Genomic DNA, 21,517 nt, shown 5'->3' on the forward strand with positions numbered 1-21,517 from the left:
ACATCCAAAACTGCCCTAGAATAGGATTACATATAAAAGAACCACAGTAGAGGAATCTCCCAAAGAACCTTTTCTATAGGCGCCTTTATTGGACTTAAAGCCATTATATTTCTGTAAACAACAACAGGTTAGACACAAAATCAGCAAGTTTTCACTGCCCAAATGGCACTAACAGTCAACCACCATGCATCCATCAAGTTGTAAAAGAAGAGATGAAGTGAGTCAAATATAAAAAGAGGGGGGTTCTTCATGCTTCACATTACAAGAACAGTAATGATTTAAAAAACACAAAAGAGCCATGTAATCAAGTGTTTGCAATGATTAAATCCACAATCCATGTGAAGGAGTTTTGTGGTAGTTATGCACTGCACTTTTCCTCTTGCACCCATACGCAAAGCAGCCAAGTCACTCGACAACTTGATGCTGAGACAAGGTGCAAAAAAGAGAACGTACATTCACAAAATGTAATTTAATCCGTACAGTCACAACACCACTACTGAAGAAGAGTGAATTTGACAAATATTGCTCCAAAAAATATTAGTGTTCTGAAGAGGTTAGAAGATTTAATATATTATGTCACTCAAAATTCATCCAGTTAGTCTCATAATTGCACTTTCAAAAATGTCAACAGAACAGCACCTTTAATGAGTCTCACAAAGCACAGGCTTGCTACTGCATGCTGTTCACTCTTCTTAGCAGAGGACAGTACTTTTAATTCTTCCCTCTTCTCTTCCAGGAGAAATATTAGTTAGTGTTTCACTAATACTTTTATATAGAATCATGGTGGGAAAGCCATTTTAGACTTGCATTTGTCAAAAAAACAAACAACCACAACCTCAAAACCAGCATTTTCTATCAGGAAAGAAGAAAGAAGTGCCCAAGGGAGTGAGTAAGATTACTAAAACAAATCTATTTAAAACGAGCAGCTAGAACACACTGCATAAGTAAAGCATTCTACACAAAGATTACTTACAAAACTCAACAGTAGAGGTTAATGACAGAAGGGGCAACTACAACACCCTGCCACATTACAATATATGCTCACAATGTAACTTTTAAAAAAGAAAATCATTTGCCAAGATCTACAATGCAAGCTAGTAATATCTCTTCTTTCTCCCGAGAGCAACATCTCTCTCACCTTGGGGGGATGCTGACTCAGTTTATCAGGTGGACTGAACAGATGATCCAGAGATGTGCATGGGGCATAGTAGCATGTTTGTGTCCTGAAGTCACGAGGGGATGTCCAATGATGCACAATGCCTAACTTGTAAAATAGTTCGTGCAATTTGTGTATGATCAGAAGAACACTGTACAATAAGGATAAGCTGAATGACACAGGGAAAACGTTGATTTCAAATTCGGGTGGATGAAGTTTGCTCATTCTGGCCATTCAGATTTATTTCAATTTCCTAAATAATTTCTGGAAATGCCTTGACGGTCCCTTTAAGCAAGACAATGGCCAACAACATGTCCTATCCTCATTAAACATAATTATATTCTCTGTCTGTCCGTCTGTCTGTGCGTGAGAGCCAGAAAAATCAACTTTCCTCTTTTTCACTCTTGTAATATGTCTGACTCTGTCCAGTAAATTTGTTACAGCATCATTTCTCATATTTAAGTCTACAGTTTCTAATTCTTCAGAGCTCTAGAAATGTTGACTCCCATTGGTAGCCTTCCTAAAATCTTCTACCTAATGTTTTTCAGTCAATCAAACTAGAACAGTGCTTGCATATTTTTTAAAAATTCATTCTACCTTAATGACCAGTTTTAATTTGCATTTCGACAGACTAACAGGCATAAAGCCAACATCCACCATGGTAGTACAATTTCATATGCTAGAGCTCCACATATTGAGAGATTGATTGAATATACTTGATAACCTAAAAGAAATTATTCACATAGTTGAGGGAGAGAAAAGTTACATTTTGATGGGGTTCTGGCATTCAATAGTAGAAAACAAAGGCAAGGAAAAGTAATACAAGGATATGGATTGTGGGAAAGGAATGAAAGAGAAAGCCACCTGGTAGAACTTTGCACAGAGAACAATTTAATACAGGACAATTTAATAATCAATAACATTTTGATTACGTATCATGAAAGTTGTTTGTATGCTTGGAACAGACCTCGAGATGCCAGAAGGTTTCAGATTGATTACATATTGGTAATACATATTTAGAATCCAGATTTTTAAGTGTTCAGACCTTTCCAGGGGGCAGATGTAAACCGACCACAATTTACTGGTTACGAACTGTAGATTAAAACTGAAAAAATTGCAAAAAGGTTGCAAATTAAGGAGATGGAGCCTGCATAAACTGAAAGAATGAGAGGTGGTTGAGAGGCCCACAGGGGCATTATGCAGTGATTGACAAACAAGGAAAAGGAATATAACAAGAGAGCTTTGAGAGATTAAATAGTGAAGGCAGCAGAGTATGAAATAGGTAAAATGATGAAAGCCCAGTAGAAATACTTGAATATCAAAGGAGATATTAAATTTGACTGAGGAGAGGAGAAAGTAGAAGCTGTATGAATGTCAAGAGCTCAAATGGAAAACAAGTACTGAGCAAACAAGGGAAAGTCAAAAGGCGGAAGGAATATACGGAGGGGATGTACAAGAAAGATGAACTTTTACAACATTGCCTTAAAGGGGTGAGGGTTTATGTGAAGATGAGGCAGAAAATATGACACTGCAAGACAAATTTAACTGAGCACTAAAAGACCTAAGTCAAAACAATGTCTCTAGAGTAGGCAAAATTCTGCCAGAACTACTGATATTTGGCAGAGAGAGAGAGAGAGAGAGAGAGAGAGAGAGAGAGAGAGAGAGAGAGAGAGAGAGAGAGAGGGGGGGGGCATGACAAAATTATCCCACTTGGTGAGCAAGATGTACTAGACAGGTGAAATATCATTAGACTTCAAGAAGAAAGTAGTAGTACAATTCCAAAGAAAGCAGCTGCTGACTGGTTGTGAATATTACCCAACTGTTAGTTTTGTAAGTTCTTGTTGTAAAATACTGACATGAAGAATGGAAAAACTGGCAGATACCAACTTTGGGGAGGATTACTTTGGAATTCAGAGAAATATATGAAAACGCTGGGCAATACTGACTACCACTTATCTTAGAAGATAGGTTAAGGAAGTGCAAACCTACATTTATAGCATTGCTAGACTTAGAGAATGCTTTTGACAATGCTGACTGGAATACTCACTTTGAAATTCTGAAGGCAGTACAGGTAAAACAGAGGGAGCAAATAGACAAGTAGGTACATTTGCATATCTGATGGACGTACCACTACGGTTTTAGGTTGACCGATTGCACAACTGACACAAACCACTATTCGATCAGAAGATACCAGTTTGCTACGTATAATTATCAATGTAAAAGGGCACAATTTATTTAAGTAATTACTAATGATTCAGTGGTTCCATTTTTGATAAATGATTCGTATCACAAACTTATTGCTTTGCCTTCGGTAGACTTATTACTAGGGGGTAGTCAAAAATTTGAAGTTTTGATCAGCAGCTAGTGACGCTACTTCACAGTAGTACACAACAGCTCCAAGCACCATTTCTTTGTGTAGTCTAGTAATGGTTACTATTACAGAAACCGGTAACCATTAATAACTAACAGAATAAATTACAGTTTAGTCTCGTACTTATTACTTTTATATTTAAAGAAAAATTTCCAGTATGTAGAATGTTTCTTTCCTAATTATCACTTTGAAAAATAACAGTGCAGATTTTTGTTTGTCAGGCATTTCTCATCAATACCGGTCCCCATACCACAGTGCCGTAACGCGGCGCGAAAAAGAGTCAAAACATTATGGCACAGCCCACTGACAAAGTGGAGAATACCTGCATCTTTTGGCTCCTCTAGTGATGAGCAGCATGCTACAATAATGTAGTTCAGGTATTTCAATATGTACTATAGCAACAGACACAAACCTTTAAATCAACAAAATTACCTATGTTTTCAAGGGGATAATTAAAACTTTACGACTACTACTCATTTTTGTCTTATCAAAGTTGTATGCCAAATAAAGTTATATTTCCCACAAATAAATAGTACATCTACACATGTGAAAACTATCACATTCCAATCATCAGTTTTCTTTTGTGTGATATTTTGAAAATGTCCCTATTTTGCTCTAAAATAATAGAAGAACTATATACATAACAGCAAATATACTACACCTCATCTCACACCCACCTTGTCAATAGCTTTAAGTAATTTTCATCATACTACAAGAGGCTGGTTCAACAATGTCGTCCCCCTCCCCTACCCTCGCCCCAGCCCTCGGCACAAAGGTACCTGCGACTCACTTGCTAGACAGGATACCCATCTGGTGGCCCTTTTGCACCACATTCTTGCTTCCTTCTGCCATTTGACTGAGCCTTTGCCCACCCCCATTTATGGGCATTCATTCGCAGCGTATGACTGAAGGCTGCATCTCAGCTGTCTACATGTGAAGTGTCTAACTACCCCTGTAAATACATAGGCATTCAAGCTGGAACAGCCCCCACTTCATGATACTTTTTTCAGTGTTAAATCGTAAGAGTAATGGTGCCTCCAGCGCCGCAATAGTTTCCGCCCAAACAAAACACTACTACCTAGGCTCACCACTTTAAAAAAAAGTGGAAAACAATGGATTTTAGTCTTACTGCAGCTCACTTTATTTACAGGTAAAATTTCATTCCTTTTGAATTTGTAAAATCAGCCAAATACTTCACTGGTCGTACTGGTTAAGTGTTCCGACAAGTTTCGTGCAGCCCTTCACTCCTGGCCATTCGGGTGGATTTAATTTTGAGCGCTAAACAGTATGGTTGTCAGTGCCTGTTCTTAATACAGCAGCCCAAGTACTCACTTAAAATTAAAAATAAAGACTGTATCTACAAACACAATCACTAAAATCTTGCACATCTTCAGTATCTCCAGGTGTATTGCTGCCACACATTTAAAGTAATGATGAACAGTTCACTGCACAACACAAACAGTTGACTGCACTATTAATACGATGGACCAGCCATTGACGAACATCACGAACTCTGTCCGATCATATTGGGCATCAGTTCTAACACCACACATAACTGCAGCAATTTTCCTGCCACTGAGAAAGTTTTAGGGTAAGTCTCTCTAAAGGCAAAACATCTCTCTTCTCAGCATATAAAACTGACTATAAAACATGATTCACTTTCATGTTAGCTTACAAATACTGTATTCCAAACGGTCTTTGTACAACAAGCCAGTGGGCAGACTGGCCACTTCATCCCTCCTTTGTGACTTTAAAGAAATGTGCCACAGTCGGGTTGTCGTTCTGCATCATCATGCTTCTCCCTTCCTGCTACTGTTTCCCACTCAGCCAACACCCATTTGTTACACAAGACACTATAGAACCTGTATGAGAATACGAACGGCAGTTTTTCCTGGCAGACTACTTTAGCTGCTCTACGAAGTACCTGCCATCCAGCATAATTTCACATATTATTCTGCTTTTGTAAGAAAAGGCAGAAATACCCTGGGCCACCTGAATTATTTTTTGCAGATATACTTCTTAACAACAGCATGAGAACGCAGAAAACAATGACAACCGCAACGTTAAAGACCTAAAGTTGTGGATAAAAATTGTGTGTCTTTAATGCACTGGTAAGAATGCTGTAATTTCAGTTCCAAAGAAGACAGGTGTGAATACTACTGAACAATCAATTTAATAAATCACTGCTACAAAATATTGACACAGTATTTACTACAGGAAATGGAAAACTGGTAGCAGTCCAACAATGGGGAAGATCAGTTTGAGTTCCAGAGAAATGTAGGAAAACACAAGGCAATGCTGACACTATGACTTTTTTCAGCCTGAAATGGTAAGAGTAATGTGACTCCAGTGCCACAATTAACATCGAGAAAAGTGTCTATGAAACCAAGGAGAAATCTGCAAAGGGAAATAAAATTCAGGGAGAAGAAATAACAACTTTGGGGGTTTGATGATGACTATTCTGCCAGACAGCTAATGACTCTGAAGATCAGTTGAACAGAATGGGTCGTTTCGCGAAAAGATATTATAAGGTGACCATAAGTAAAAGTAAAACATGGCCAATGAAATGTAGTCAAAGCAAACTGGCAATGCTACATGAATTAGATTAGGAAATGAGACATTAATAGTAGTAGATGGGTTTTGTTATTTGGGCAGCAAAATAACTGACGACTAACAAAGTACAGAAGATTTGAAATTCAGACTGGTAATGGCAAGAAAAGCATTCTTAATAAAGTGGAATTTGCTTTAATATCTATAATAAAATTAATTGCTGTAAAGCATTTTCTGAAGATATCTTGAAAGTAGCATGGTATGGAAATAAAAAATGGCCAGTAGGCAATTAAGACAAGAACATAGAATCTTTTGAAATGTGGTGCTATGAAAGAATGCTGAAGGTTAGGTGGGTAGAGCGAACAAATGAAGAGGTACTGCATCAAACTGAGCCAAAGAGAAATTCATGGAAAAAACATGACTAAAAGAAGGGACTGGTTGAGAGGCATGAAGGATCATCAGTTTGATAATGGAGGACAGTGTGGAGGTTCAAAAATTTTAAAGGGAGACCAAGATTAAAATACAGTAAGCATGTTCAAGTGGATAAAGGTTGAAGTAGTTATGGAGCTTGCATGAAGAACTGCATCAAAACCAGTCCTCAGGCTGAAGACAATCACCAGCACAGTTGTTTCCATTGCCTTCTGCTTCCTCATGTCATTGATAATTACCAGTTCTCCCACCTTTAGGTGGAAGTTTCTCACCTCAAGACCAGTATGTTGCCCTGAATCCTTATCTCTTCCTTCACCAACTTTGGTAATGCTGCTGCAAGCAAAAGGTGTCTCTTTCTAACAAAGTCTTCAGCTGTCATTGCTAATTATTTTTATTCAAAATCTGAAGAGTGGCCAGGATATGTTTACACAATCATCTAGTTTGTCTCACTGCAGTTTGACCTAGAGTAGTTCCAGAAAGAACAATTATTATTCCAGACACAGTTTGCTGGATTGAGTAATGGAAAAGCAAGTCTTAGGATGACATGACTGAACTACAAAAGCAGTGAAGGAGAAGTTACAATCTAAATAAGGCTTGGCTGAGAAGAGTAAAAACAAACTCCTACTACATTACAACAGCACCACTTGGTGTAACCATGTGCAGTACTTGCAGCTCTTTACAACAAAGTTTATTTACCTTTAGCAGTGTTGATGAAGTATGGTGAAATGTAGCCCCTATCAAACTTCATTCCTTCAATGACTTCAAGTTCATCTTGAAGAGTCTTTCCATCTTTAACCGTGATGACACCTTCCTTGCCAACCTGGAAGAAATGAGTACATTATGTCCAAGTGTTAAGTTATAAGTATGTTTACTGCTCACAATTTTAAAATTTGGTTTACAATAGGAGAACACTACAGACTATGCGCCCTGATACTCATTCACAGGATATGAATTAAGTTTCCCTACAACAGATGACACCGCACTGTCACTGTGTGTAACAGTAACCATTTCTCTATCTCCCCCCCACCCCCTCCCATTCCTTGCAGAAGCAGGGTGGCATTTCCCAGGTTTAAACTCCAGATTTTCCTGAATCAATTTTTATTGTAACTGAGAGCAAGTTTTATGTTACTTGTTTTGGTAGTGTAATATCGACTGCTGGAAAAAAGGTTTATCTAAAGTGAAGAGTGTGATACCCATAGTAAAGAGTTGAATAATTTCACGAGCGTATTATGCTGCCATAAAACGTGCTTAATTTATTAATTTAATTATGAATATGTTTTTTGTAATGAATAATGAACTTGTTTAAGATGTTAAATGATTATATAAATAATCTTTGGAGTGTATAAGGTCAGTAGACCAAAGAAGCTAAGAAGTGAGAATATCTGCAACTTCCAGACACATGTTGGCTTGCCCGGCACTTCTTTTTCAGTCTTGGATGAAGACAGCTGTGCTTTTGTAATCAGTGACGTATAACGGAGTTAAATAATCAATGCTGATAGTAAAAATGCTAAGAAGTGCAAACTTACATTGCAAAAAGTGTAGTGTGGAACAAAAAGTTTGAATAAATATAATGTTTAGCGACAAGTATTTCCAATCCAGTGGAGTTTATTTAAACAGAAGAAAACGCAGGCCATGCTACATGTTGGAATTATCATTTTGCATACAAAGGAAACTATGAAACCCTCTAGACAAACGAGATCTGCCGTTATTGGGTATGTAATCTTTCAGCAAATACTAACAAATTCGTGCTGAAATTGTGCTAGGACTGGACATATTATTCCCATTCAAATAGCTCATTGAATGGAAACCAATAACACATGGTGTTTAAGTGTTCTATAAACAATTCTTCAGTCATTTAAGAAACTAGTAACATAACAACCAGTACAGTAGACACAAATGAATTAACAATTATTAGAAGTTCAGTTTTCTCAACAATTCTGTATACTTTCATAATGACATTACATGTCATACCGGACACACTTAACCATATGACCAATGTTGACTAAGCATGATACTGTGAAATGACTGGGGAAGTACTACTTTGGATTGAAATTTAGTGGAAAAAAACTGGAACTTTAATATTAACTGCGGATCTATGAAACGAGTACATTTACATAATCAAAAAAGCCAGTTTTGCTTCTGTGTGAATGATTAATTCATGGCTACGTACATTTTTGTACTTACAATCATGTATTTGAAAATGGCCTCTCAGCCTGAGAACTCACGGACAAATATGAAGAATCCCAACAACAGAGCACGCAGGAAGCAGACACAATTGAGCAAGAAACATTGCTACAACTCAATGAACTACTTCATCATTCTTTAGTGTACTTTATATGTTCCTTAAAGCACTCAACATGGCAAGAAGTGAATGGGGGTAGAGGCTTGCGAGCTGTGTGTGGTCGGATGAGCCACATATCGCCCACCACTCCTGCACCCTGGTGTCAAGTGCTAAAAGGAAATCAGCAGTCCTTGCTTTCACTGGAGCCACTGTATCATGTACCGTGGCAGTGAATGACATGAAAAGGAAGCATTATGGAAAAAAGAAAAACACACACACACACACACACTCTCTCTACTTGTTTTAGTGGGCAAATGCTCATTTAGAAATTAACTGACGATGAGCACAAACAATTATCAATTTCCATTGTAGATGATACACAACAGAAATTAATGTAGCTCCCCTACACTGTTCTCTGCAGCCTATGCTCAACATATCGTCGCAGAAGAAGCTGAGTACCACCATGGTGTAGTGGTTATGATACTAAACTGCTGCATCGAGGGTCGTGAGTTCAAAACTCACCTGGACTGTACAATTTCTATATTCGGTTCGAGTACATTCTAGAAGTATCCACAAATGCCAAGAATCATTGTACTGGAATGTTCTGTAGCTGTATATATACTGTATGTGTTCTGGCTGGAGGCAGTTTACTCCACGCTCTTGTATGTCTAAGAGCTGAATAAACCTTCGTTAAGTAAAGTTAGTGTTCGTGATTCATCTAACTACACCTTGTTCTACATGACATTATTTTGGTGGAGATGCTGGGTATTGGAACTTCTGACAGCGCACATATCGACGACACAGTGGCTCCCATCAGGCCACGACAGATGGCGAGAAACCTGAGTTCGAGCCATATTCAACAGATCGCAATCTATCGGAGACAGCTGAAGAAGATGACGTTACGATGACAGAAACTGTGTGCCACGACATAACACATCCTTCTGGGTTCTCTGTTGATGATCGCCAAGATCCAAACAAGTGGCTGAAGGTATAAGATCGTATAGCCAAATTTAACAAATGGGATGACACCATGTGTTAGGCCAAAGTATTTTTCTACTTGGAGAGCACTTCCAAGCAATGGTACGAGAACAAAAATGAGAAGTTCACAAGCTGGGAAGTATTCCAGGCAGAACTGCGCAAGTATTTCGGCGACACACGACAGAAGTGCAAGGCACAGCATCCAGGAGAAACTACAGCATCCTACACTCAAGAGTCTTGGAGCTGTGTAATAATAGTGGATCCCAGAATGAAGGAGGAAGATAAGGTTGCACATCTCATGAAAGGTGTTGCTGAGGACATGTATCAAGCCCTACTCCTGAAGAAGGTTTCGACAGAAGACAAATTCATAAAATGGTGCAGGTATATTGAGACAATGCATTAAGGAGAATTACATACAAGAAGTTTGAACGGCTTCCAAACGTCATATCGATGTCTGTGATGGAAGAAGAAACTGATTTCGCAAGTGTTCGTCAGAAAGTGGGAGAGGAAACTCAGAAGGCACTCTGATTGCATGGCGAACAAACAACTGAGACACTTCAAGAGGTCATAAGGGAGGAAGTGGAACAGACATTGAACCCAATGTCTTGTCCTTCATTTTCCTTTAAAACGGTGAAAAAGTTGAGACCCAGGCAAAGTCACGTTCCTACAATGCCGCACGAGGAACCTGTTTGGGCACCAAGGAAGACCGACGTCTGGAGGACTCAGGATAACCAACCATTATGTTTCCACTGCCAACGACCGGGTCAGGTGGTGTGCTATTGTCTAGAAAGGCGGCAGATATTTGATGACTCCCGCGCCAGAAGACAGAACATGTGGGTGCAGGATGATGTAGGTCACCATCACTGCAAGCTAGCCGCTGGAGAGGACACTCCCCAACATCCTGGTCACTGTTTCCATCACCGATTAGGAGCTCCAGCCGATCACCGAGCCGCTGCAACCTGGGAAACTAAAGGGTGCAACCTTCCTTGAAGGTGAGGCCGCCGATGAGAAAAATCCTCCGCTGTCCATCATTACAAAAATGATAGGAAACTATGTTGATATCCTCATGGATGGCTGACCGGCCCAAGCTCTTGTGGACTCTGGAGCATCATATTCAGTCACTTCAGAGAAGTACCGCCGCCAGTAGCAGTAAACCGTATTTGTCGATAACAAAACATCTCTGCTGAAGGTGTAATGGGAAATATGTAAAACCTACAGCATTCGTGTCGGTATAAGTGGTCATACACAGCCCTTAGAATTCATTGTCTTACAAGAGTGTAGTCATGATGTCATTCTTGGATGGGACTCAAAGATTCTCAGGTAACTATAGATTGTGCTCGCTTGAAGATAATGCTAGACGAGATGAGATACTGTTGACAGGAAGATGTGCATCTGAATGTATGGAGACTGTGTGCTGGAAGAAGTGATCATACCTGCAGTCAGCACTAGAAAGGCAACTGTCACATGTCAAGCCATGCAACAACCCATGGGTCTTGTAGTGGAATGTAAGATAATCATACCACTGAAGAATAATTTGGTCGTTCCAGACTCTGCTGCCTCATTTAAGAACAGATTAGGTGAATTGTGGATAGTTAACTGTCACTGAGAACCGCAGATCCTTCCAACACGCAAGTGCATAGCAAACGATGAGCCGTTAATTGCAGAACAGCTAAGTATCATAGAAACCTTCCATGCCGCATCTGTGGCGAAATTAGCACTACCACTATGAGACAAGATCTTCTAGCTCTACTATCACCAGGTCTCACTAAGGCCGGTATTACACTATCAAATTTCTTTGTCCAATATCTTTGTCCAAAATCTTTGTCAAAGATATTTGATAGTGTAATAGGGATCTTTGACAAATGTCGTCCAATATTTGATCAAATCTAGGCCGAGGCCGTATATTTGATCAAAGAAATCGCTTGTCTTCTGTTCACTGCAATGCGATATGTTACCACGCGGAGCGCTAGCATTGCTGCAGCGTTCTGTCGTCTGTAGTGTTTTTATAATCATTGCCGGTACATACAATTGGTGTGTGCCAACAACTACAGAATTAATAGAGATGTCTGAAGCTGATGAGGCGCTTTACAACGTGAGGCACCCTGAATACAAAAATAGATTAAGAAGATTGGAGACCTAACCTGACCTGACCTAACCTAACATAACCCTCTCCTGTAGCAAGGAATCGGAGTGTTATAGTGAGCCTGTCTTCTGAAGATGTAGCAGTTCTTAAGCGAAAATTGTGCTTTGTGATATGAGGATACACTTCATTGAGCACATACAGAAATGTATGTTCATCCATTCTTAAGTAATTGATGTAAAGACTTGACGTCGTCCACTGCAAGCTCACGTAACAAGTTTTGTTGAATGCTTTTATCGCGTCGTCTTAAAACCCATGGCTCCCCCCAGATTAGATAAGTTTTTCGTTCCATAGATCCGTGCTGAGGAGATCCTCGTGGATGTGGAACATGTCAATTTTTTTTAAGCTGAAATAAAAATACTAATAGTATGAATAAATACAATACATCATTTGTTTCTATTAAAAATTTCGCCAATGGAGTAGAAGGAGTTGGCCAGCAGTAAGTCTTTCAGGCTCCTTTTAAACTGATAAACTGATCTTTATTTCTAACTAATTTTTTATGTTTCCTGGCAAATTATTGAAGATGAGTGTTCCTGAGTAGTGGACTCCTTTTTGAACTAAAGTAAGTGCTTTTAAGTCCCTTGTGCAGATCATTTTTGTTCCTGGTATTGTATGTATGAACTGAGTTGTTTGTTGGAAAAAGAGATATATTATTTACAACAAATTTTATTAAGAAGTAAATATACTGAGAGGCAGTAGTTAGTATACCCAGTTCTTTGAAGAGGTTTCTGCAGGAGGTCCGTGAATTTACTCCGCAAATAATACGTATTACACGCTTTTGGACTTTGAAAACTTGTGTGACTTCAAGATTTACCCCAAAATATTATCCCATATGACATTATGGAATGAAAGTATGCAAGCTTTTTCATTTTTATGTTGCCTATGTCTGCTAACACTCGAATTGAAAATACAGATTTGTTAAGGCGTTTCTGCAGTTCTGTGGTGTGCTCCTCCCAACTGAATTTATTATCAAGTTGTAATCCCAGGACTTTTAAGACTGTCAACCTCGTATGTATGGTTCCATTTGAAGATGAAATGGGAGATATGATACTGCGTGAAGAGTTTGACAGAGCACTGAAAGACCTGAGTCGAAACAAGGCCCCTGGAGTAGACAATATTCCATTGGAACTACTGACGGCCGTGGGAGAGCCAGTCCTGACAAAACTCTACCATCTGGTGAGCAAGATGTCTGAAACAGGCGAAATACCCTCAGACTTCAAGAAGAATATAATAATTCCAATCCCAAAGAAAGCAGGTGTTGACAGATGTGAAAATTACCGAACTATCAGTTTAATAAGTCACAGCTGCAAAATACTAACGCGAATTCTTTACAGACGAATGGAAAAACTAGTAGAAGCCAACCTCGGGGAAGATCAGTTTGGATTCCGTAGAAACACTGGAACACGTGAGGCAATACTGACCTTACGACTTATCTTAGAAGAAAGATTAAGGAAAGGCAAACCTACGTTTCTAGCATTTGTAGACTTAGAGAAAGCTTTTGACAATGTTGACTGGAATACTCTCTTTCAAATTCTAAAGGTGGCAGGGGTAAAATACAGGGAGCGAAAGGCTATTTACAATTTGTACAGAAACCAGATGGCAGTTATAAGAGTTGAGGGGCATGAAAGGGAAGCAGTGGTTGGGAAGGGAGTAAGACAGGGTTGTAGCCTCTCCCCGATGTTGTTCAATCTGTATATTGAGCAAGCAGTAAAGGAAACAAAAGAAAAATTCGGAGTAGGTATTAAAATTCATGGAGAAGAAATAAAAACTTTGAGGTTCGCCGATGACATTGTAATTCTGTCAGAGACAGCAAAGGACTTGGAAGAGCAGTTGAATGGAATGGACAGTGTCTTGAAAGGAGGATATAAGATGAACATCAACAACAGCAAAACAAGGATAATGGAATGTAGTCTAATTAAGTCAGGTGATGCTGAGGGAATTAGATTAGGAAATGAGGCACTTAAAGTAGTAAAGGAGTTTTGCTATTTGGGGAGCAAAATAACTGATGATGGTCGAAGTAGAGGGGATATAAAATGTAGACTGGCAATGGCAAGGAAAGCGTTTCTGAAGAAGAGAAATTTGTTAACATCCTGTATTGATTTAAGTGTCAGGAAGTCATTTCTGAAAGTATTCATATGGAGTGTAGCCATGTATGGAAGTGAAACATGGACGATAAATAGTTTGGACAAGAAGAGAATAGAAGCTTTCGAAATGTGGTGCTACAGAAGAATGCTGAAGATTAGATGGGTAGATCACATAATTAATGAGGAAGTATTGAATAGGATTGGGGAGAAGAGAAGTTTGTGGCACAACTTGACCAGAAGAAGGGATCGGTTGGTAGGACATGTTCTGAGGCATCAAGGGATCACCAATTTAGTATTGGAGGGCAGCGTGGAGGGTAAAAATCGTAGAGGGAGACCAAGAGATGAATACACTAAGCAGATTCAGAAGGATGTGGGTTGCAGTAGGTACTGGGAGATGAAAAAGCTTGCACAGGATAGAGTAGCATGGAGAGCTGCATCAAACCAGTCTCAGGACTGAAGACCACAACAACAACAACAACTTCTTTTCCGCATGTGCACACAATGCAATTGGAGTACGTAGAACTGCTGCGGCAAGTTGTTGTCAGCCATGTTGAACTTTGACGAAAAATTTGATGACAGTGTAATGCCCCTTGTAGCGCTACGTCAAAGATCTTTGTCAAATATATTGGACGGAATATTGGATCACATCTTTGATCAAATCTTTGACAAAGAAATTTGATAGTGTAATACCGGCCTAAGGAACAACAGAAGCAGCTCCTTGCTGTTCTTCAAGAGTTCTCTGAATGCTTCAATCAACAGGTGAAGAGCAAATTACACAAATCGATGGTGAAGCACCGGATTAGCACGGGAGACCATCAACCAATAAGCCAGAGAGCATAGGAAGCTTAATAAGATAACTAAAAAGACGTTTACCCTCTTCCACGAATTGACGATACACTAGATTGTCTGAAGGGTGTCTCTTTGGAGACAAAGAAATCAAAATACTTTGACGTCTCGTGTCAAATGAAGATGTGCGGCCATATCCAGAAAAGGTGAGATCTATAATGGAATTTCCTATTCCTAACAGTATTAGAGATTTGAGACGCTTCCCTGGATGATGATCTTATTACCATCGTTTCGTCAAAGACTTTCGTATCAAAGCCAGGCCACTCAGAGTTGTTAAAAGCTGCTGCTAAATTTATCTGGGGTGGTGCTCAACAAAATTCTTTCGATGTTCTGCGAAAAGCTCAGACTGACCGACCCTGTACTTGGTCTGCATGATGAGAGAGCACCTACAGAACTACACACAGATGCCACCAGGTATCGGATCGGTGCTGTTCAGGTGCAAATTTTGGATGGAAAAGAGAAGGTTATAGCCTATGCTTCCAGGATACTTACAAAAGCCAAGAGAAACTACTCAACTACAGAAAGTTAATGTCTTGCTGTGAAATGAGCCATGTGAAAATTTCGACAGTCTATGGAAGGCCATTCACAGTTGTTACAGACCATCATTCACTTTGTTGGGTGACAGGTCTTAAGGATCCAACAGCACAACTCGCCAGGTGGGCACTACGTCGTCAAGAGTATGACATTACCATAGTGCACAAAAGTGGAAGAAAACACCCAGATGCTGACTGTCTCTCAAGAAACCCTGTGCAAGACCATCAAGGCTTTGATGAAGATAGTGACTGTCTCGCTGCACTCCAGGATCTCTCTGTTAAGCAGAAGGATGCCAAGATATCTCAAATTATGTTTACCTTAAATCGGTCAGAGGGTGTGAAAGGACAATTTAAGGTAGTTAATGGATTACTCTGCAAGAAAAAATTTGATCTGTTTGGCAAGAGGTGGCTACCAGTTATTCCTAAACACATGCACTTAGGTGTTCTACAGAAATTCCATGACACGCCTGAGGCCGGACATTTAGGATTTATTAAGACATACGATATGATCTGCAAGAGATTTTTCTGGCCAGATTTATTTACGAGTGTCTGTCACTATGTGTTGCACTGTCGAGAGTGCCACAGGAGAAAGGCAGTTCCTCAGAAACCACCTGGCCGACTCATACCAATTCCACCAGCCGAACCGCCTTTCCAGCGTGTTGGGATTGACCTCCTCGGACGATTTCCAATGCCTGCTAGTGGCAATAGATGGATTATTGTTTGCACTGATTTTCTGACATTCTGTACTGTTACACAAGCCATGAAGAGAGCCGAAGCATGTGGGGTAGCCAAATTCATCATAGAAGACATTGTATTAAAACACAGTGCCCCAAGGTTGTTAATTACGGATAGAGGGAAAGTTTTTCAATCGAATCTTGTGACAGAGATAAACTGTCGGTGCAACATTACTCATCACATGACGACTGCCTACTATCCGCAAACTAACAGACTTACTGAACGCCTTAATAAGACCTAGGCCGACATGCTATCAATGTTCGTAAATTTTGAGCAGAGCAACTGGGATGAGGTGCTACCTTTCGTGATGTTTCCCTACAACGCCGCCAAACAAGACATCACAGGATTTACGCCATTTTTCCTGGTGCATGTGCGTGAGGTGACGACGACGATGGACACTGTTTCCGTTACATCCTGATGACGTGGGCGACGACTACATCGTCCAGGTGTTAACCAGAGCTGAGGAAGCTCGGCAGTTAGCTCGATTCTGCATGCTGCAGGCTCAAGAAAATGATCGCCCGAGGTATGACGCGAGCCACCACCCTGTTGTCACCAGCCTGGTGACCTCGTCTGGATCTTCACTCCCATTCGGAAGGTTGGTCTCTCTGAGAAGCTCCTCAGCCGCTACTTTGGACCTTATAAGGCTGTAAGACAGTTGCCTGATGTTACTTATAAAGTTGACTTTGACCCAGACACAAAACAACAAAAGATCAGAGATACTGTCCACGTCCTTCGAACGAAGCCCTGTAAGGATCCTGCAACCCAGGGTAAATACGAAGCTCCAGCGACAGGCAACAAGAGGAAAGGTGACGAAGAGCTTAGCGAGAAAAGAAGTTCTAAGATCACTGCCAGGGTGAGAATCAGTCATCAGGAGTCTGAGTAAACAGGACTGATGACTCATTCCTGGACTAGGATGACATACCACTGAGATGCTGTTCTCTTAAGGAGGGAGCAATGTTGCAGAAGAAGCTGAGTAGCATTGTGGTGTAGTGGTTATGATACTGAGCTGTTGCATGGAGGGTCGCGAGTCCAAAACTCACCTGGACTCTACAATTTTAATTTCTATATTCAGTTCGGGTACATTCTAGAAGTATCCACAAATGTCAAGAATCATTGTACTGGAATGTTTCGTAGCTGTATATATACTGTATGTGTTCTGGCCGGATGCAGTTTGCTCCGCACTCTTGTATGTGCAAGTGCTGAATAAACCTTTGTTACGTGAAGTAAGTGTTCGTCATTCATCTAATTACAGCTTCTTCCAAGTGACAATATAGTGAATTTTGTTTGATGCTGTATCATTGATCCTATTGTGACAACATTTACTTCAGATGTCAGAAACACAAAGTTTCAATTTATATTGCCCATTAAAGCATTCACATATTCTTTGCACACTGCTGCAAAATCAAACAATGGAAAATCCATGATGCAATAACAACAATATTATGAAAAGGGAAGACTGCTACTCACTATTTAGAGGAAATGTTGAATTGCAGACAAGACAACAAAAATACTGCCAAACTTATTGAAATTACTTAAATAGACCCCCCCCCCCCCCCCCCACACACACACCTCTGGCCTTTGAGGCTTGACTGCGAGCTACTGTGCCTGATGGGAGAAGTGATCTCGGTGATAGGGTAAAGAGGAGGCTGGGGTGGGGATGGGGAGAAATAGCACAGTAGGAGCGGAGGAAGGTAAACTGCTGCCTGTGGGGAACATGCATAGACATGGTTCCAATTTTTCCAATAAATTCAATTCCCATATTTTCCAGAAAATCACTACCCTGAAATGAATTTGTCAAATTCTGAAACGCTCACCTTCTTCATGGCCTCCGAGATAAGTTGACCAACTTTCTCATCTCCATTGGCAGAGATGGTTGCCACCTGCGCAATCTCCTCAGGTGTGGTCACCGGCTTAGAGAGTGTCTTCAGATGATCAATAATGGCATCAACGGCCATCATCACACCTGCCGGCAAATGCGACACGATAAGAATGAGATACTTTAACAATACACACATTTAACACCTGCACTGAATAAAAGCAACATTTTGAGATTAACATAAACCATATGAACACCATTTCTCAATTTTGTCACACCAACAGAAGTTCACTATAAATATCTGCAATTATAGTGAATAACTGTATCACAGAACAGACATACGTATAAGTATCACAAAATAGATAAACTCCATTTCCATGACAGTCACATATGTAGAACAAAATGAGTCTGCCAAAATAGCAAACCTTTGAGCTCCAGACTGGATAAACGCATAAAAGTCACTACGAACAAAAACGGTTTTAACTGTCACAGTGCATTTCGTTTTTTGTTGGGTGTTCAGTCTTCTGACAGGTTTGCTGCACCCTTCACAACTTTTTCTTCTGTATCAACCTCTTAATCTCTGAGTAGCACTTGCAGAAGGCTGCCTCAATTATTTAATAATAATATTATGATAAGGTCAGACCGCTACTTGTCATATAAAGGAAACATTGAATATAATAGAGGAAAAATTCCACAACAGGTATACACTCGCACGCACACAGCCATCCGCACACATCCAGACATATATAAATCATAGTTTTACACATGTCTGCCTGTGTGTGTGTGTGTGTGTGTGTGTGTGTGTGTGTGTGTGTGTGTGTGTGTGTGTGTGTGTGTGTTTTATTGTGTCTGTCTACCAGCACTTTCCCGTTTGGTAAAGGAAACATTGAGTCGCACACGGAGGGGGAGGGGGACACCTGCTATACATTTGGGTTTTTGGCCAAAACAAATACCTTCTAGTCAAGTAGAGACCCCACCCCACACACGGACACACCCACGACACACAGGCACATGACCAATGTGTCTGGACTCCGAGGCTGGACTGTGTGACTCAATGCTTCCTCTATATGGTGAGTAGCAACCTATCCTTTTTCATAAGACTGTCTTTATTCCATCCTGGATTTTTAATTGTTTGATTGGCCTCATATTGTCAAGTTGTTCTTGAGGTCCTGACATTTAATTAATTGCAATGCTAAGTGTTTGTAAAGGTACTCTCTGAATTCCTTTCTATGCTAATGTCGCCTTCATTTAGTTCTTTGATAGCTTAATCGCAACACAGTTTAGCACTGGTTCTCTTCGAATAGACAGTGGCACTGTCAAATGTGCCTACATTAGATGATATATGTATTACATTCAGTCTACATGCTCACTTTCATGAGGTTTGTACTAAAGCTGGATTTAAATGTAAGTACAACAGTAATTGAAAATTCTGTATACGGAATACTAAGATATATACTCGTGTTATGTACGTATATGCTACAGCTAATTTTCTTCTACACTTTTTCCACTGCTTCAGTCTAATAATGAACTTCTGAAATGTGTAATGTTTGTATTAAACAAGTGCAATCAACACCATTCCATATTTCTAAGTTGTGTTGAATCTGAATGGTCAGCTACTTCTACCATGGATGTATTTCTGCATCAAGTAATGGGATAAGCAACTCTGTTCTTTGTCAGAGTGTAATGGTTTGGCACGTGGGAATGAGCATTTCTGAAACGGCAAACCTAGTCAGCTGTTTGTGTTCTACTGTTGCGAGCAACTACGCAAAGTAGTTGAAGGATGGTGAAACCATGAGTAGGTGACGAGGTATTAAATGTCCACACTTCATCATACAACACTGATGTTGGAGGCTTATCTTCTCCGTTAAGCAGGCTAGGCAACAAGTTTTGGAAGATCCGATGACAGGGTAAAATGCTGCTGCAGGCAGAAGTGTATCACTGCACACTGTTGAGCACATGTCAAACATGGGGTTTCAGCAGCAGATAACACTTACATGTTCCCACATTAACCCAGCAACCTTGTTAATTATGGCTCCAGTGGGCATGGGATTGCAGAGTAGTCACGTAGATGTAGGTCAGTGAGAATGGACTGTGAATAAGCTGCCCAGTTGAATAGACCATTTCTCGTTACATCAGGCGTGACTCATGACTTGCCCATACGGAGTCACTTCCATTCCTACCATCAAATTATCACAAAAATTGTTGTCTATACTCTTGAGTTCCCCAGATAGCTTTATCAGTAGAGCACTCTACTACAAAAAGTCCCAGGTTCGAGTCCCAGCTAGACACTCAATTTTAATCTGTCATAGGTTTCCATTCATTAACATTCCTGTGGTGTTGCTTGTAGCTCCATCTTATTGCCAAAGATGTGTCATTCACTGGATAAAGGGCAAGTTGTTGAGTGAGAAATTAGACAATCATTTTAACATACGGCACAGATTTAACAGTTACTGCATCACTATCCTTACTGTTCTTACACCGACGGAAAGGACAGAAATCCACAAAGCCATTTGCCAAAATTGCACATAAACTAACTTCCCGAACATAAAGAGGCTTCTTATAAGTAAACTATAGAAGTGTGTGCGCGCACACGCACGCGCGCGCGCGCACACACACACACACACACACACACACACACACACACACACACACACACCCTACGTTGTTCACTTTTGCATCAATTTATCACTTTGGAGACCAAGCCTGAGCATAGCTCGGGGCACAACTGTGTTCAAAAGCCCACACCTGAGTATAGCTTGGGCCACATTTCTTAGATGCGCGAGCCGTGTATCGCTCAACAACTGGGCTCATTTCATAAGAGAACAATGTAGGGACATCTCGCTACCTACCACGTAACTGGTGCAGCGTTCTGTTGCAAATTTCTGTAATTATATTGAAAGAAACGTTACCGAATTTGACAGCGGCCATCGCGAATGGGTGAGCCAATGAAATTGCATTAATGTAATATTGTGTGTTTATTTGTTAGTGTTTGCAGTTTGCTTTAATTCTGCTACAAATATGTCACATTTGCTGTGTGAGCAAGAAATTTCAGAAGCTCAAGTGGATGAAACTGCTCAATAACTCACCTCGTGCTTTTTTTCTTGGGGGCATAATTATGCATTGTTGTACTTTTTTTAAAATTTGTATTCTCTCAAAGAACCACAGTAAATATGAAAAATAAATTTTGAAGCTTGGCCCTTTTTAGTATTATTACTCCTGAAGAGACATCAATTATGTATGTGTAAGTAACACTTTAAATTAAAGCACAAATGGCCAGTTTCCTAGGTCCAATATTAATATTAAGTGCCTCGTCTCCAAATAATCTGTAGCACTTTGCCTCACAAGTTTGTCATGGATAGTGGCCTGGATCAAGAGAGTACAGTATATGAAGTTTGTAAGAATGATAACTGAAGGCTCCATGGAGAATCACCATGTGTCACTTCAAAATTTTATTAGTATCACCTGATGGAACAATCCAGTTACACAGTTATCTTAAAACGATGCAGGAAGGCATGTCCCATTTTCACCATATCTTCAACATTTTGGTAATATGCTTTCAGTGTGTAATGACTTTGTCCATCAAACAAAAAATCCACCG

General features: G+C 40.1%; 1 protein-coding gene across 1 annotated transcript in view; it reads right to left on the reverse strand.

Annotated features, from left to right (window-relative positions):
* LOC124720490 (heat shock protein 60A) overlaps positions 1 to 21,517 on the reverse strand; it is a 71,278-nt gene that overhangs the window by 30,013 nt on the left and 19,748 nt on the right. Inside the window, exons 4-5 of the mRNA XM_047245851.1 lie at positions 17,918 to 18,066; positions 7,203 to 7,326 (exon numbers count right to left, since the gene is read on the reverse strand). Of these exons, the coding sequence (XP_047101807.1) occupies positions 7,203 to 7,326; positions 17,918 to 18,066 (273 nt within the window). The remainder of the gene's footprint in view (positions 1 to 7,202; positions 7,327 to 17,917; positions 18,067 to 21,517) is intronic.

Source organism: Schistocerca piceifrons, chromosome 11 (genome assembly GCF_021461385.2).
Source record: "Schistocerca piceifrons isolate TAMUIC-IGC-003096 chromosome 11, iqSchPice1.1, whole genome shotgun sequence".
Classification (NCBI taxonomy): domain Eukaryota; kingdom Metazoa; phylum Arthropoda; class Insecta; order Orthoptera; family Acrididae; genus Schistocerca; species Schistocerca piceifrons.